At 37.8% G+C, this 15,115-nt stretch overlaps 2 protein-coding genes across 2 annotated transcripts; one reads left to right on the top strand and one right to left on the bottom strand.

The window, feature by feature from the left end:
* Positions 1 to 441: 441 nt before the first annotated feature.
* Positions 442 to 10,122, bottom strand: LOC306886646 (death-associated protein kinase 3-like). Its single transcript, XM_079443937.1, has 11 exons — positions 9,827 to 10,122; positions 9,591 to 9,671; positions 9,107 to 9,174; positions 5,230 to 5,451; positions 4,954 to 5,092; positions 4,658 to 4,787; positions 3,789 to 3,837; positions 3,665 to 3,691; positions 3,398 to 3,550; positions 3,233 to 3,278; positions 442 to 3,113 (listed from the first exon to the last, which is right to left on the bottom strand). The coding sequence occupies exons 3-11, from the start codon at positions 9,166 to 9,168 to the stop codon at positions 2,487 to 2,489; spliced, it is 1,455 nt and encodes a 484-aa protein (XP_079300063.1). The 5' UTR covers positions 9,169 to 9,174; positions 9,591 to 9,671; positions 9,827 to 10,122; the 3' UTR covers positions 442 to 2,486.
* Positions 10,123 to 10,975: 853 nt separating this feature from the next.
* On the top strand, positions 10,976 to 14,175 carry LOC306878859 (uncharacterized protein). Its single transcript, XM_079431431.1, has 6 exons — positions 10,976 to 11,246; positions 11,399 to 11,488; positions 11,964 to 12,147; positions 12,580 to 12,771; positions 12,873 to 13,526; positions 13,615 to 14,175. Exons 1-6 carry the CDS (start codon positions 11,020 to 11,022, stop codon positions 13,654 to 13,656), a joined length of 1,389 nt encoding a protein of 462 aa, XP_079287557.1. The 5' UTR covers positions 10,976 to 11,019; the 3' UTR covers positions 13,657 to 14,175.
* The last annotated feature ends 940 nt before the right edge of the window (positions 14,176 to 15,115 follow it).

The raw sequence follows: 15,115 nt of genomic DNA on the forward strand, positions 1-15,115 counted from the left end.
GCAATGTAACATGAATACATTGAAAATGACAATGCAAATAAAATACCTTAAGAGATACAATAATTATCACATGATAAATACCATAATGCTAAAACTTACTTGTATTACTCACCAGTAATATGCAGAATCTAGCAGAGTGATCAGAGCACATAGTTATGGAGTAAGAGTTCATAGCTTCTCCAACAGTTCACTGAGAATCAACATTGCTTTCCAGCTGTTCCAATAGTGTAGTCAAATGTTTAAAAGAGTCTACACTCTGATAGGTCCATGAGTACATGCTGGAAGGGGCATCATCCTACTAAGCATAGCAACTTATGTCATGCAGACATAAGAATCAGCCCTTCTGTACTTATTAAATACATAAATTTGAACACATTCAAAATGAACACACATTGCTCTAAAGCACTACAGCAATGGAAAAAAATGAATACAAAATGAATCTTAAACTGTTGCATATTTAATAAATTAACAGGGTTTAATCAAATAAGCTTGGTTCACTTGCCATTTCAACTTAATCTGATCTGGTACACAAATAACCAAAGGTGGACAACATGTTCTGTGTAAACACTGCCTGAACAAATTATTTGTTACGTGATCAACTGTAAAGGAAGCATCATGATTTTAAATACACCTAATACATAATAAATCAAAACCTAACATCTTGTTTTGTGATTTTACAACTCAAAATGATCAGATCTGTTTTACATTAATAGACAAAAGAGAAAAAGACAAAATAGGAGAGAGAGAGAGAGAGAGAGAGAGAGATATTGGGTCAATCTGTCCAATGGAGGATGCTTGACCAATTTTAATTGTCCTGTTTTTTTACCTCTATTTATTAGTATTGCAAAACTTGGTTTAACTACAGTGTCGGGTCTTTGTGTCAAGGGTCACAACAAACGTTTATGGAAACCTCGAAAAAGTATGGAAGTATGGAAACTTCATTATCAGGAAAATTCACTACCATATACAGAACATGTTAAGCTCCTGTATGGTTCTTCAGTGGTTCTTTGGGGTGATTAAGGTGCTATATAGCACCATTGCCGTACAAAAGAACCTGTTAAGCCCCTTTAAAGGTTCTTTACGATCCAAAGAACCACTGTTGGTGCTGTTTAGCACTATTTCTGTTGAAGAAACACAATGCAATATGGCACCTCTTATGGTTCTACATAGCACCATTTGACAAAGGTGCTGTATAGCACCTTTAAAGATATGGTGCTATATAGCACCAAAAGTGGTTCCCCTATGATTACGAGCCATGAACCACTTTTAGTGCTATATAGCACCTTAACATTTGTGTAGCAACAGGTCCGTAAGCTTAAACCTGCTCGGGAGCAGGCTTATATAATGTAAACAGGATTAGATTGCATTTTTTTTTTAAGCAGAACTGATATTTAATATCTGTCCCAGCCACCGCTACTTTATTACAAGATCACCCTACTGGTCCAGGAATAATAATAATAATTTAAATTAATTTGAAAAAATATATATACACAATAATTGTTTAGTCTGTAATACTATAGACACAGCCAGTTTTACTCATTAAAAGATTAGTGATGAAATAATTATTTTATAATTGTATTGGAGTCTTACATATGCATTTAATCGGAGTCGTGCATTCATTTGAGTGGTGACAGCTATTATGGGAGTGGCTTGATGGAGCGCAGGAGATGCAGATAACTTGATCTCTAAGAAACTTTAATTAATGCTGTCACAGAAGAACTCTGCTTCAAAGATAAAATTAAATGAATTGCTAATTACAACATTGAAATAAAAATGTAAAGCCTGTACAAATACTAGAAATCATGAATATAAATAATTGGGAATCATGTAAAAAATTTAATCTATTATAACATTTATGTAGTTTTGTTCGCTTGGCTGTTTCCTTATAAAGGTCCAGAAATTTGTCAACTTTTTTGTCAGGTGTCTTTTTTAATGATATGATGTCATTACGTTGCTGTCTTGCCGTCCGATTGCTGATCGTGGTTTCGAGTTGATACATCTGCCCTTTTCGGGAACACGAGAATGTGCAGTAATCTTAGAAAACTTAATCCAGATATTTTAATCCAACCCGCAAATTCGTTTGAAGAACCAAATTAGCCAGAGATCAGGATTAGAAGATCCGGCATCTTTCTAATTATCTCAGATGTAATAAGCGACGTACGAAGAACGGGCACCTGGTGGTTTTGCAAAACCAAAACAGAGATAATCGCTCAAAAAAAGGAAAATTAAATTGGTCGAGCAACCAGCTTTACACTCGAGATGGATTGACTCAATTAATATATTAAAAAAACTAATTTAACCTGCATGTTAACCATAAATAATAAACTCATACACAATTGTGTTACATATTTTTCAGGTATATAGTTCTCTCTGACTGACCATACCTTTTATTCAGGTCTATATTCTCAGCACAGTCTCTTCAGCACATTTATCTGGCCTGTGTTTATATAACGATGTGTGATCAGTGGGAGGGGGTTATTAATGTGTCATCTCTGCTGGTCCAGATTGCTGCCCGTCAGCAGGTCTGCTCCACAGGATCTGTTCAGCAGCTCTTTCAGTGCTTCATTGACATCTGTATTAAACACGCTGCTAAAGCTACAGTTTGGGAAGGTGACCTGGAAAGAACCCACCACTTCCTGTGCCCACTGCAGCTCAGCACACAGCTCCTTTTGCAAGGCCTCATATCGAATCTGCCTCTCCTTATATCGCTCGCTCACTCGGCTAACACTGGCATCCACACTCCTCATGTCTTCATGAACGCCCCTCCTCTGGGCCTCGACTTTACGAAACTCATAACGGAGCTGGGACAACTCATGTCGGATGCTTTCGCTTTCTTCTTTGTACCACATCTCCTTCTCATTGTAGATGGACACTAGTGCATCAATGTCTTCCTGCAGGGAGTCGTGGGCCGACGCCAGCTGGCAGAATGTGCCCTCCATGGCAGACACATCCTCCTCCACCTGTGCAAAGCGTTCAAAGTTGATGTAGGTGTTGTTAGGAGGCATACTGGAGTGGGACTTGATGGTGTACTCTTTGAGACGCTTCGTCTTCAGCTGCCTACGCTCTCTCTTCCTCTCTGGTGCTTTGCTGCGTTCCTCTTTATGCTCGTTAGACTGCCAACAGACAATGGGGTTAATACTGAGAGTAATATTTAAGGGTTGAGTGAGAGAAAGTGAAAAAACTAATGCCTGTAAATGTCTTTCAGGCACACAATCACAAGCTCATAACATACCTTAATCCAGGGGTGGTTCAAGGCATCTTGAATTGTGAGTCTCTTTCTGAAACGCATGATTAAGATGGTAATTTATGCCATATTACTTGCAACAAGCACCATATGTTGTTTTGTCATGAACCCAAAGCTCACACTCAAACACACATGGCTTTCTTCTGCACTTACTTGGTGTCCTTTTCCAGCAGTTGTCGTATAAAATTCTTGGCAAGCTCACTGGTGTGGCCAAAGAATTCATCATCAAACTCATAGTTCATGGCTGAGATGTTTCCCAGGGTGTCTTGCTTCGTTTCTCCTAGGAAAGGAGATGCCCCACTCAACCTACATTCAGAAAGTGTATTAGCAACATATTATATGTATTAGAACTTTGCTATAATCTTATAGGCTTGAAAAAAAAAAAAAAAAAAAAAACCTTTTGTACTATTCTGTACTTACAGAATATATGTTATAACACCAACACTCCTATAAAAGTAAAGCATTTGATTTAATTATTAACCATTTTAAAAAAGCTCAAATTGAGATATTTACATTTAATTAACATAAAAAAAAAGATCCTTACCACATATCTGCTTCCACTCCCAGTGGTTCATAATTCACAATCTCTGGAGCTGAAAACCATAAAAACAATATGAAGTATTAAAAAAAAAATAATTCTAAGAGGAATAAATTATTAAAAAGAAGTTATCAAAAGCTGTGTGCTTTGTAAGAAACAAATCCATCATTAATGTGTTTTCAACTTCAAACAAGGCCTATATCCATAATATTGTGTACTCCATCTGGATCAGGAGAGAAATATGCACAGTTTACAAGCACAAGAGTCCAAAAACAGTTTTAAACTAATATGTTGGTGGATCTTTTTCACTGAAGCAAGCGTTATTATGGATTAGAAGTGATGGTTTTAAGTTAAAACATCTTAATGGATTTGTTTCTTACAAACACACTTTCCCTCACTTCACAAGACGTTAACTGATGGACTGGAGGTTATTGTGATGTTTTTGTTTGAATTCTCATTTTAATGGCAACCATTCACCGCAGAGGATTCATTGGTGAGCAAACGATATAATGCTAAATATCTCCAAATCTTTTCCAAAGAAGCAACAAACTGATCTTCATCTTGGATGGCCTTAGGGTGAGTAAATATTCTGCAAATGTTCATTTTCGAAATGAATAACTATTCCTTTAAGAATTTAAAAAGTGTGTTAGGGGTTATTCACACAGAACACATTTTTTCGTTCCACTGTGCTGCTTTTGTGTTATTCTTCTATGTAAACATTCTAGACGAACACGTTTGACTGTGGTGCTCACATCTTGCATCGTTCGCAGCCTCTTACGCATGACAGCATTTTAAAAATGTTCTGTGTGAATATACCCTTAGTGTGCATGTTAAAGGCTGCAGGCTTTAGGGTTTAAACAGAACATGTATCATACCAACAAACTCTGGTGTTCCAAAGATGTTTTTAAACTCAACCCCTTCAGCAATCTTGTGGGCCAAGCCAAAATCAATGAGTTTGATTCGGGGCAGAGGGGCGTTCTTATCCAGAAGCATGATGTTTTCAGGCTGCAAACCGGAAAATAAATTACACACAGGAGCACACCCACACTCATAAGCACACAAAGACACACTGTTCTTCTGACAGAGCATTTTTCAGCACTCAACATCTGTCAGCGCAAATGTGTTGTACTGTAATGTTCTGGGGCAGTGTTGAGACCAGGGTGTACTGTACCTTCAGGTCAAAATGAGCAATATTTCTTGTATGCAAATAGTGCACACCCTCTAGAATCTGTTTAATAAACTGTGTGGCTTCCTCCTCACTTAGAGACTCTTTCTCTGCCAAAAAGTCGAAAAGCTCTCCTCCAGACACCCTGCAAATATACATAATCTCCTCTCAATAACTATATGTAGGTGAACAATTTAATAAAATACACTCATAAAATATGATCCAAGTCCAAACTTATGTAATAAAATCATTTATATAAGCCTCGATACAAGCTCTACTCACAGCTCCAAAATCAACACAACGTCTGTCTTGTTCTCAAACACGTCATGTAACATGACAATATTGGGATGGTGTATCTGCTGTAGGATGTTGACCTCTCGCTCAATCTCTTCTCGGAGCACACCTCGCCGGCTAGCAATACTCTGACGCTTCTTTATGAACTTGGCTGCAAAATCCCGGCCTGAACTCTTTTCACGACACTGCTTAACAATTGCAAACTGCCCACTGAAAAACACATGAACAGTTATAAAACACACACTGACAAGCAACACACCATAAGCATCCTTTAAGTGTTAATACTGCATATAGACACTTAAAGGCCAATGTATATACTAGGGCTGGGTATTGTGACCAATTCTGCGATTCGATTTTTTATGGTTTCGATTCGATATCGATTAGCTATCAATATTTCATTTAAAATGTTAGTTTTGCAGACATGGGATCCATATTTTGATATAAATGCTGGTAACTGAAACTCTCCTACTTAAGTTTATTACTGAAATACACATCTACATTAATAATAGGGTGCACACAGTTGTTTTTTTTAGTGGAGCAATTCGAAAGATGGTGACACCTTCAGGACCAGAGGTGAATATTCATATCCTCTTACGTGAAGCACGCGCATTAAGAATCGATTCGGGGATTTCCCGAATCGATATCGTTGCGTTAAACTGAAGATCGATTAAAATCGGAGAATCGATATTTTTTACCCAGCCCTAGTATATACTATGTTGTATTTTATATTTTTATAATTGTACACTGCAGATTGTGGTTTTATTCAGTTCATATCAGAGACCCAATTAAAATGTTGATGATTTCATATTGTTTATGCAGTTTTAGCAATCTCTGATTTAGAATAAAAATTTTGGAGTAAGGTGAATGACGCTATATAGCAACTACACTGAACAAAATTATAAACGCAACACTTTTGTTTTTGCCCCCATTTTTCATGAGCTGAACTCAAAGATCTAAGACTTTTTCTATGTACACAAAAGGCCTATTTCTCCCAAATATCGTTCACAAATCTGTCTAAATCCGTGTTAGTGAGCACTTCTCCTTTGCCGAGCTAATCCATCCACCTCACAGGTGTGGCATATCAAGATGCTGATTAGACAGCATGATTATTGCACAGGTGTACCTTAGGCTGGCCACAATAAAAGGCCACTCTAAAATGTGCAGTTTTACTGTATTGGGGGGGTCTGAAAACCAGTTAGTATCTGGTGTGACCACCATTTGCCTCACGCAGAGTTGATCAGGTTGTTGATTGTGGCCTGTGGAATGTTGGTCTACTCTTCAATGGCTGTGCGAAGTTGCTGGATATTGGCAGGAACTGGAACACGCTGTCGTATACGCCGATCCAGAGCATCCCAAACATGCTCAATGGGTGACATATCCGGTGAGTATGCTGGCCATGCAAGATCTGGGATGTTTTCAGCTTCCAGGAATTGTGTACAGTTCCTTGCAACATGGGGCCGTGCATTATCATGCTGTAACAGTGCAACATGAGGTGATGGTCATTGATGAATGTCACAACAATGGGCTTCAGGATCTCGTCACGGTATGTCTGTGCATTCAAAATGCCATCAATAAAATGCACCTGTGTTCGTTGTCCATAACATATGCCTGCCCATACCATAACCCCACAGCCACCATGGGCCACTTGATCCACAACGTTAACATCAGCAAACCGCTCACCCACACAACACCATACACACCGTCTGCCATCTGCCCTGTACTGTGAAAACCGGGATTCATCCATGAAGAGAACACTTCTCCAAAGTGCCAGACACCATCAAATGTGAGCATTTTCCCACTCAAGTCGGTTACGACGACGAACTGCAGTCAGGTTGAGACCCCGATGAAGACGACGAGCATGTAGATGAGCTTCCATGAGATGGTTTCTGACAGTTTGTGCAGAAATTCTTTGGTTATGCAAACCGATTGTTGCAGCAGCTGTCCAGGTGGCTGGTCTCAGACGATCTTGGAGGTGAAGATGCTGGATGTGGAGGTCCTGGGCTGGTGTGGTTACACGTGGTCTGGGGTTGGGAGGCCGGCGGGATGTACTGCAAAATTATCTGCAACGCCTTTGGAGATGGCTTATGGTAGAGAAATGTACATGCAATTCACAGGCAACAGCTCTGGTAGACATTCCTGCAGTCAGCATGCCAATTGCACGCTCCCTCAAAACTTGCAACATCTGTGTCATTGTGCTGTGTGATAAAAATGCACATTTTAGAGTGGCCTTTTATTGTGGCCAGCCTAAGGCACACCTGTGCAATAATCATGCTGTCTAATCAGCATCTTGATATGCCACTCCTGTGAGGTGGATGGATTATCTCGGCAAAGGAGAAGTGCTCACTAACACAGATTTAGACAGATTTGTGAACAATATTTGAGAGAAACAGGCCTTTTGTGTACATAGAAAAAGTCTTAGTTTATGGGGTTCCATTTGTGCCAAAAATGAGTCGACTGCTTTGTGCTATACATTTGTATTTGTCTACAGTCATTGCCTACCTGTTCAGGTAAATCAGTATATGTTGACGTGTATGTTGTCTGTTTACGTCGTCTTAATCTGTCGTCCTGCCTGCTTTTTCTCTGTCGTTTTTACTGTTGTCCTTATTGTCATTTTGTTCTTTCGTCTTGTTCTGTTGTCCTAAATGTCATCCTGTTCTGTCGTCCTAACTGCCATCTTATTCTGTCGTCCTAACAGTCGTCCTGTTCCGTCTTCCAAAGCCTAGGCTACTGTATATTTTTTCTTCATGTTACAAAGGTTGTAGAAGACGTAACTTATTACAGGTGAAATTTTACCAATACCTGCTTTACTGGATGTACAGTGCACAAATATTTTATGAAAAAATTACAGTAATTTACCAATAGGTTCTCTCAAGTTCAAAGGTTGTAGTATGTACCTAGATACAAGACTGACTTGCTTCATGTGAGATTTTGCCAATACTTCCCATCATATATGTACGGTACACAATTATTTTCATAAAAATGACTGTAGTACAACCTTTGTAACATGATAAAACTCCCTTGGTGAATAACTGTTGGTTTATTTTTTTTAACTATTTGTGTACTGTACATACAGAAAGGGAGATATTGGCAAACTCTCACCTGTAGTAAGTCAGTCTTGTAAATAAGAAAACAACCTTTTTCTAAAAGTATCTGTGCACTGTACATACAGTAAAGGAGATATTGGAAAATCTCACCTGCAGTAAGTCAGTCTTGTAATTAAGAGTGTACTACAATCTTTGGAACAAAAAACCCTTTTGATAAATTACAATTTTATTCTAAAAATATTTATGTACTACATATGTGAGATTTTGCCAATATCTCCTTTACAGTATGTTGCAAGCCAGTTGCATAACTAGGAATGTACTACAACCTTTGCAGACGGTCCCTAAAGCAGCCTAGTCAAATATGAAATGTGAAACTAACTTTACCGCGCTGAAGAACGTTATGATGACAGAACAAGACAGTACAAGTAAAGACAACAGAATAAGATGACAGTTAGGACGACACAAGACAACAGAACAAAACGTCAATAAGGCCGACAGTAAAAACGACAGAAAAAAAGCAGACAGGACGACAGATTAAGACGACGTCAACAGACAACATACATGTCAACATATACTGATTTACCTGAACAAGTAGGCAATGACTGTAGACAAAGACAAATGTATAGCACAAAGCAGTCGACTCATTTTTGGCACAAATGGAACCCCATATGAGTTCAGCACATGAAAAATGGGGGCAAAAACAAGTGTTGCGTTTATAATTTTGTTCAGTGTATATGAATCCTGCTGTGCAATGTGTATCATATGTATTTTAGCAATCAGCAAGTATGAGATAAACCCTAAGTAAACAGCTGTTTTTTTACCTGCCAAGTTCCTCTCCAATCTCATAGAAATTCTCGACCTGCTGCTGCTTGAACACAGCCATTGTGAACTTATTAAAGAAACAAAAAATATTAGATTTACTGGACTCCTAACAAACAGTATACACACACACAAAAACAATTTATAAGCCTAATTGTTTTGTACAATCTCTATATATAAATGAAGTAAAATCTAAATTTAATGCATGTACACAGAACAATAAAGCTAATCATACAGCATTATATGGTTTGTTGTGACCTAAATATTTCATTCATGATGGTGGGACAAATTTAGATCTTACTTAAGTGTCCAAGATAAAGATGAGGCCTCACCTATATTTAGCCTAAATTTATAATAAACTCACAAAATGCACAATGGAAAAAGTCTATTTTGACAGGTATTTTCTAACTGACAAAATATGCGTCCCATGTTGTAACACTTCTTATGTGCATTCGATGCTTCTCTCGAAAAAGAAGCACTTTTTACCTGATAAACGCGACAACTTTAACTACTGTTCATCCTGGAGGTAGGTGTGATCGTCACAACGCCGGATGATAAATAGCAGATCTGCAAAAAGACGGTGTAATTTCACTCCCTTCATCTGTTTTTAATTTTTGAAACTGTAGAAAATTAAAGAAATTAAACGTAACTGCAATACAAATCATCGTGTGACAAATGCATGTCTTATTAAAAGCAAGTCAAAGAACAAGAAATGTACCTACCATCACCAACCAATATGTTACGTTTCTGAATCCTATCATGCGCTCACGAGACTTTCTTCACAGACCATTGAAAAAGCGCACGAGTCCAGCAGCAGCGCGTTTCTAAATGTGGACACGCCACCTGTTCAGCTCATGCCTGAGCATAAAACCGACAACAGATTGACAGGCTTGTCCCTTGACTAAAAAAAACATAACACAAGGGATTCTTCGGAATTATATCTAGGTTGGACAATCGTTGCGGTCGCTGTGGGTCACTGTCCGAATGATAGATGTTGTCCATTGTCTCACTCTTCTACTCTGTTTACTGCTGACGTGCTAAAGCTTATCATTTTAAGCATGTGACAAACAGTTGTATGTAGTTTTTGTAATGAAGTAATAAAGCACTTGCAAATACTTTTTAAGTAAATAAAAACGAGGATGTCAATTGTTTTAGCATTTATCTATAATTTGCCACAATTTAATGAGAATTGTATTTATATACATTAAATTTATTTGATTTAATTCATAAATTGAAAACATTCCTCATAGAAAAGCATAAATTGTTTCAGCATAAATTTAAGACTCTTAAAAAGATTATTTTTTTCTATCATTTAATCTAAAACACTGTTAAAATTAAAATGTTACATAAAAATGTAGGTATCTAGCTGACATGCAAATTGTGAGGCCCAATATTAAAATGAAAAATCCATGCTTGCATCACATTGTCCTTTATGCTTTGAGGCTGATAATTTTTTTATCAAAACATGGCAATAATGTGAACTATTTGACATTGGTAGTGTGACACAAAAATTCTGTTAATAATAATAAACCTCTGAAATGCACATTCATTTGTTACATATTAATACTTTATATAAGTGTGCAGTGGTTATAGTTTCTGATCAAATCTGTTTTCCAAACCCAAGACAGGTTTTTAATCTTTGATATTTATACAAGACTGAAATTCAGGCGGAAAAAATTCCAAAGATAGTGCAACAAAATCACACTGAACCCATAAGTCGTTAATGACTACAGGCAGATAAACTCAAAACAATAGAACCTTTTACATTTGCAAGATCGCACATTTACATAGGAGGAAACTAAGCAAATGAAGTGTGCCAGTCTTCCTGTTGCAGCGAGTAAGTGATGCTATGAATGTTTGACGGTGGAGAGTTGGCTTTACTGGATGCGTACAGTGCATTTGTGCAAGGAGGGAGATGCTCACAATGGACCAAATAGAGGCAGCCTTGTACCAGAAGATGAAGATATCTGAGAAATTAAATGAGAAGCAGATGGAAAGAATGGAGGGAACAGGGGAAGACCTCACCATGGACAGAGGACTACAGAAGGAGCACATCCTCAAGTGGTTTGTGGAGACTCAGGCTGTGCTCATCCTGTGTGATGGAAGTTTTCCACCCTGGTTCCAGGGCTTCATTTCCAGACAGTAAGAATGAGAGGTTTAGTAATTGTTTCATCATGAGCTGGAAAAGTATCAGAACAAATTAAATACTGTATTGGTGAATAAGATGCAAATGTTTATAATTGTGAATTGAGGCAGTTGCACTGGTGAACTGTGGTAACTGTTGCTGTTTGCAGTGAAGCAGAAGATCAACTCAGAGACAAGAATGTTGGCTGCTTCCTTATAAGACTCAGCGAAAAAGCCATTGGATATATTCTTTCATACAAGTAAGAATAACCATTATTCTGTTACACTACCATAATATCTCATCTGTTAATAATATTTAATGCATAACAAGCTAACATGAACTAACAACAAGCAATATAAGAACTAATTAATCATCTTTAACATTAGGAAATAAAACATACAAGTGTTCATTGTTTGTTCACAGCTCAATAAAGAATGGGAATATAATATTTTAAAACCGTTTGAAATGTATTAGATGTTGAACTGAACAGTAACTAAGATAAATCAATTCTTTAGAAGTACTGTTATTTGTTAGTTCATGTTACTAATATTGGCAAATCAGACTTTATTGTAACGAGTTACCAAATTTATTCATTTTAAGCAGATCCTATATTATGTTAAAACCCCTACAATGTAGAGGGAAAATAAACTAGCTAATGGTTCCAGCCTTTAAAAAACAATTTGAAGTTGCAATGTTTTCGGTTGTTTCATTTCTCGAATGCTTTATGCTGACAGAGGACAGGATCGTTGTCGCCATTTTGTCATAAATCAAACCAAGACTGGCCTGTTCGTCGTTTCTGGCGATTCCACCACTCATAACAGTCTCACAGAGCTGATCAATCACTTTAAAACAACACCGATCCAGCCTTTTGGAGAGTACCTGACTTCATATAACACAGATATGGATTCTGTGGAAGAGGTATCAATCAAACTTTGCATTCTTTTTAAAGGTGCACTCAGTAATTATTCTTCATTTAAAAAAAAAAAAAAAAAAAAGTCTTATAAAGAAATGAATAGTACTTTTAAAATCATGTTCAATCACATTAGATGAAGAATATAAGTAGCCTTTATTTGATCATGTGACCAGCAAAAATTCCACACACTTTATCTTGGTAATCCCCTGTTATTAGAGAGATTTGCTTATGGGAAAAACAAATCATGGTTAACTCTGAATAAATCATTAATGGCAATGGAAGAGAAATTGTTTGAGTGTAGGGCATATTGGCAAGCACAACATAGTAATACAAAAAAAAATAAAAAATTCACCTTTAAATACATGAAAACAAACAGAATATCAACATGGTAGGAAATGTTTTACAGTGCATGTCCTTTTGCATTATCATTCTTCTAGGATGGCAAAAATGAGCTTTATGATGTGGTTCAAAATAAGCCCAGAGTCAATGCGGCTGTTAGCGTTAAGGCTCTAAGAAGTTTATGGGAACAAACTAGCAATATCCCACACAGCACGCCTCCTGTTCTGTATTCTAAAAGTGGCCGGAAACTCGCGATCTCCACCTCTATTGACAGGAACAGCCTGTCCCAGGTAACCAAGTCAGCTCTAGTAACCATGGCTAATTCTATGATGTAAAACCTTTTTACATATCCGTGTGTTGAAATTCATTTATATGTTGTATAAATCATTAGGGTACTAAAGTTCCACCATTGCCAAAGAAGAATACACCACTTCGGAATTCCTTTAGCGCCGGTTTTCCTGGTTCAAATCCAACACAAGAACAGCACAGCTTTTTAGAATCAAGGACATCTGGAAGGTCAGGTGGTGATGAGAGAGAAAACAGCAAAAATAGCGATACCTTTGACACAGAGGGCTACAACTCTCAATTTAAGTTGCCTCTCCTCGATGAAAACAATCAGTCTTCAACTTATAATTCTTGTAACATTATGCCCTCCACCCCTGAACCACCTCCTTTAGCTCCACCTAAAACAGCTTCCTGCTCTTATGCTGTCCTTGATCTTAAAAAATGCAATAGTGGAGCTTGCGGAGTGCCCTATACTGACCAAGAAGCTCTACAGCCCAACCCACTCTACCAGACCTCATCTGTGGTGTGTGCTGGAGAGATGGACCAGCCCGGGCAAGAATATGACAACCGTATAAAGCCCATCGACAACATCCTTTTAGCAGAAAACCCCTATCAAGACATACCTGAACAACGTGGCAGTAATACCTATGAACACATAGCTGAGAGAAACACCTATGAGGATATCCGAGTGACAGACAGCAACACGTATGCAAGTTTGGATGAGATGCAACCCCACACACCAAGCATCATGGGGAAGAAGGTGAGACCTGATATAATAACAAACAAATATACATAATTTTTCTACTGATTATTTTGTATAAAAACTAAAGAACTGTTATTATTTACAGAATCATAAGTGGTGGAAACTTCGACTGGAGAATAAGAAGTAAAAGTCATCAGGTGAATGCAAAAGCTGAGAAAAATATTTCATTTAAAGTCATTTTTATGTTGGTGTACACAGTATACACAACTTCAGTACAGTATGGTTTCTACACTTACAAAATACAGAAATGTTATGCAAATACAATGGTACGATGAGACGGTTATGATAAAACACTTGCTCTGATTATATCTATTGTTATGACTGAATTTCCCACTATTTTCCCAGGACTTTATCCTTTAATGTAGACTAGACCTGCGTAATTTAGTATAGTGCTCACAGCCTATTAACATTTTCTGTAACCCTAATCCAGCAATCCACACGGTTTGTATGATATACAATAGTCTTTCTCTACACATCTGAACCCATAACACAGCACAGCATAACTGAATAAAGCATGTAGATAATATACAATGAGTGTTCTGTATGAGGTTAGTATTGAGTAGATTGACTGCTTTGTGCTTTCTATCTCCTTTAAAGTGATGTGATCCCGTTTTATATACTTATCGAATAAACTGTAGAAGTTTAGAATATTGACTTTCTGTCATTTTGTCCACCACTATAGTATTATGTGATCCATTGCAATTTCAGATAATAGCTGACTTAATGGATGGTGATCTCTGAGCCACTTAGACATTTCCAAATGGTTTGGACTCTAAATATCGATCCACTTACAACCTCATGCCAATGCAGGTCAATTTTTAAAGGTTTCTTAACAGCCTTATGCTATATAACAAACTGTGTTTGCATTTTTTAGCCATCTAGCTTGAAAATCAAGCTAGCATCTAAAAACAATCTTCACTGTATTAGATTTATGAAAAACTAACTAATTATTCATGCTTATACTTTAAGCTGTACAGTACTCACATGAGGAAATCAAGTCATCTTGAAGATCATGTTCTCAAAGTGAGGAAGTGCTTTCCATCTCCATCCAAGCCTGCTTACCTTCATTTCACTGAGGATAACATGTTGACAGGTCATACAAGATAACAAAACAAGCCCTCCCCATGACTGTTAAAGGCAAACAGCCCTTAATCAACAGATGAGTTATACGTGGTCTGTTTGTGTAGAGCAGGGGTCACCAAACTTGTTCCTGGAGGGCCGGTGTCCTGCAGAATTGAGCTCCAATCAAACACACCTGAACCAGCTAATCAAGGTCTTGTTTAGTATACTTGAAACTTCAAGGAAGGTGTGTTGAGGCAAGTTGGAGCTAAACTCTGCAGGACGCCGGTGTTGTGCCTATTTTCGACTCCCTGCCAAATTATTACCCCCCTCGTTGAAATCGCTACCTGATTGCTTAATCCTAACCCCACCCCTAATCCTAACCCCTCCCCCACACCTAACCCTAAACCTAATAATACTAGGGGGGTAATAATCTGGCGGGGGTCAGAATTCGGCAGTACACCGGCCCTCCAGGACAGAGTGTGGGGACCTCTGGTGTAGAGGCACCAAGTTGGGTGTCAGCATAC

The sequence above is a fragment of the Barbus barbus genome, assembly GCF_936440315.1.
Source record: "Barbus barbus genome assembly, chromosome: 2".
In the NCBI taxonomy this organism is placed as follows: Eukaryota; Metazoa; Chordata; class Actinopteri; order Cypriniformes; family Cyprinidae; genus Barbus; species Barbus barbus.

What these genes read in the sequence shown, in the direction of transcription:
- LOC306886646 (XM_079443937.1), bottom strand. Translation starts at nt 9,168, where the DNA reads ATGGCTGTGTTCAAGCAGCAGCAGGTCGAGAATTTCTATGAGATTGGA. An exon ending in TTGCTCATTTTGACCTGAAG is followed by an intron (nt 4,788 to 4,953) that starts GTACAGTACACC and finishes TCCGGTTTGCAG; the next exon opens with CCTGAAAACATCATGCTTCT. An exon ending in TGAACCACCCCTGGATTAAG is followed by an intron (nt 3,114 to 3,232) that starts GTATGTTATGAG and finishes GTCTGTTGGCAG; the next exon opens with TCTAACGAGCATAAAGAGGA.
- LOC306878859 (XM_079431431.1), top strand. Translation starts at nt 11,020, where the DNA reads ATGCTCACAATGGACCAAATAGAGGCAGCCTTGTACCAGAAGATGAAG. An exon ending in GGATATATTCTTTCATACAA is followed by an intron (nt 11,489 to 11,963) that starts GTAAGAATAACC and finishes TTATGCTGACAG; the next exon opens with AGGACAGGATCGTTGTCGCC. An exon ending in ATATGGATTCTGTGGAAGAG is followed by an intron (nt 12,148 to 12,579) that starts GTATCAATCAAA and finishes TCATTCTTCTAG; the next exon opens with GATGGCAAAAATGAGCTTTA.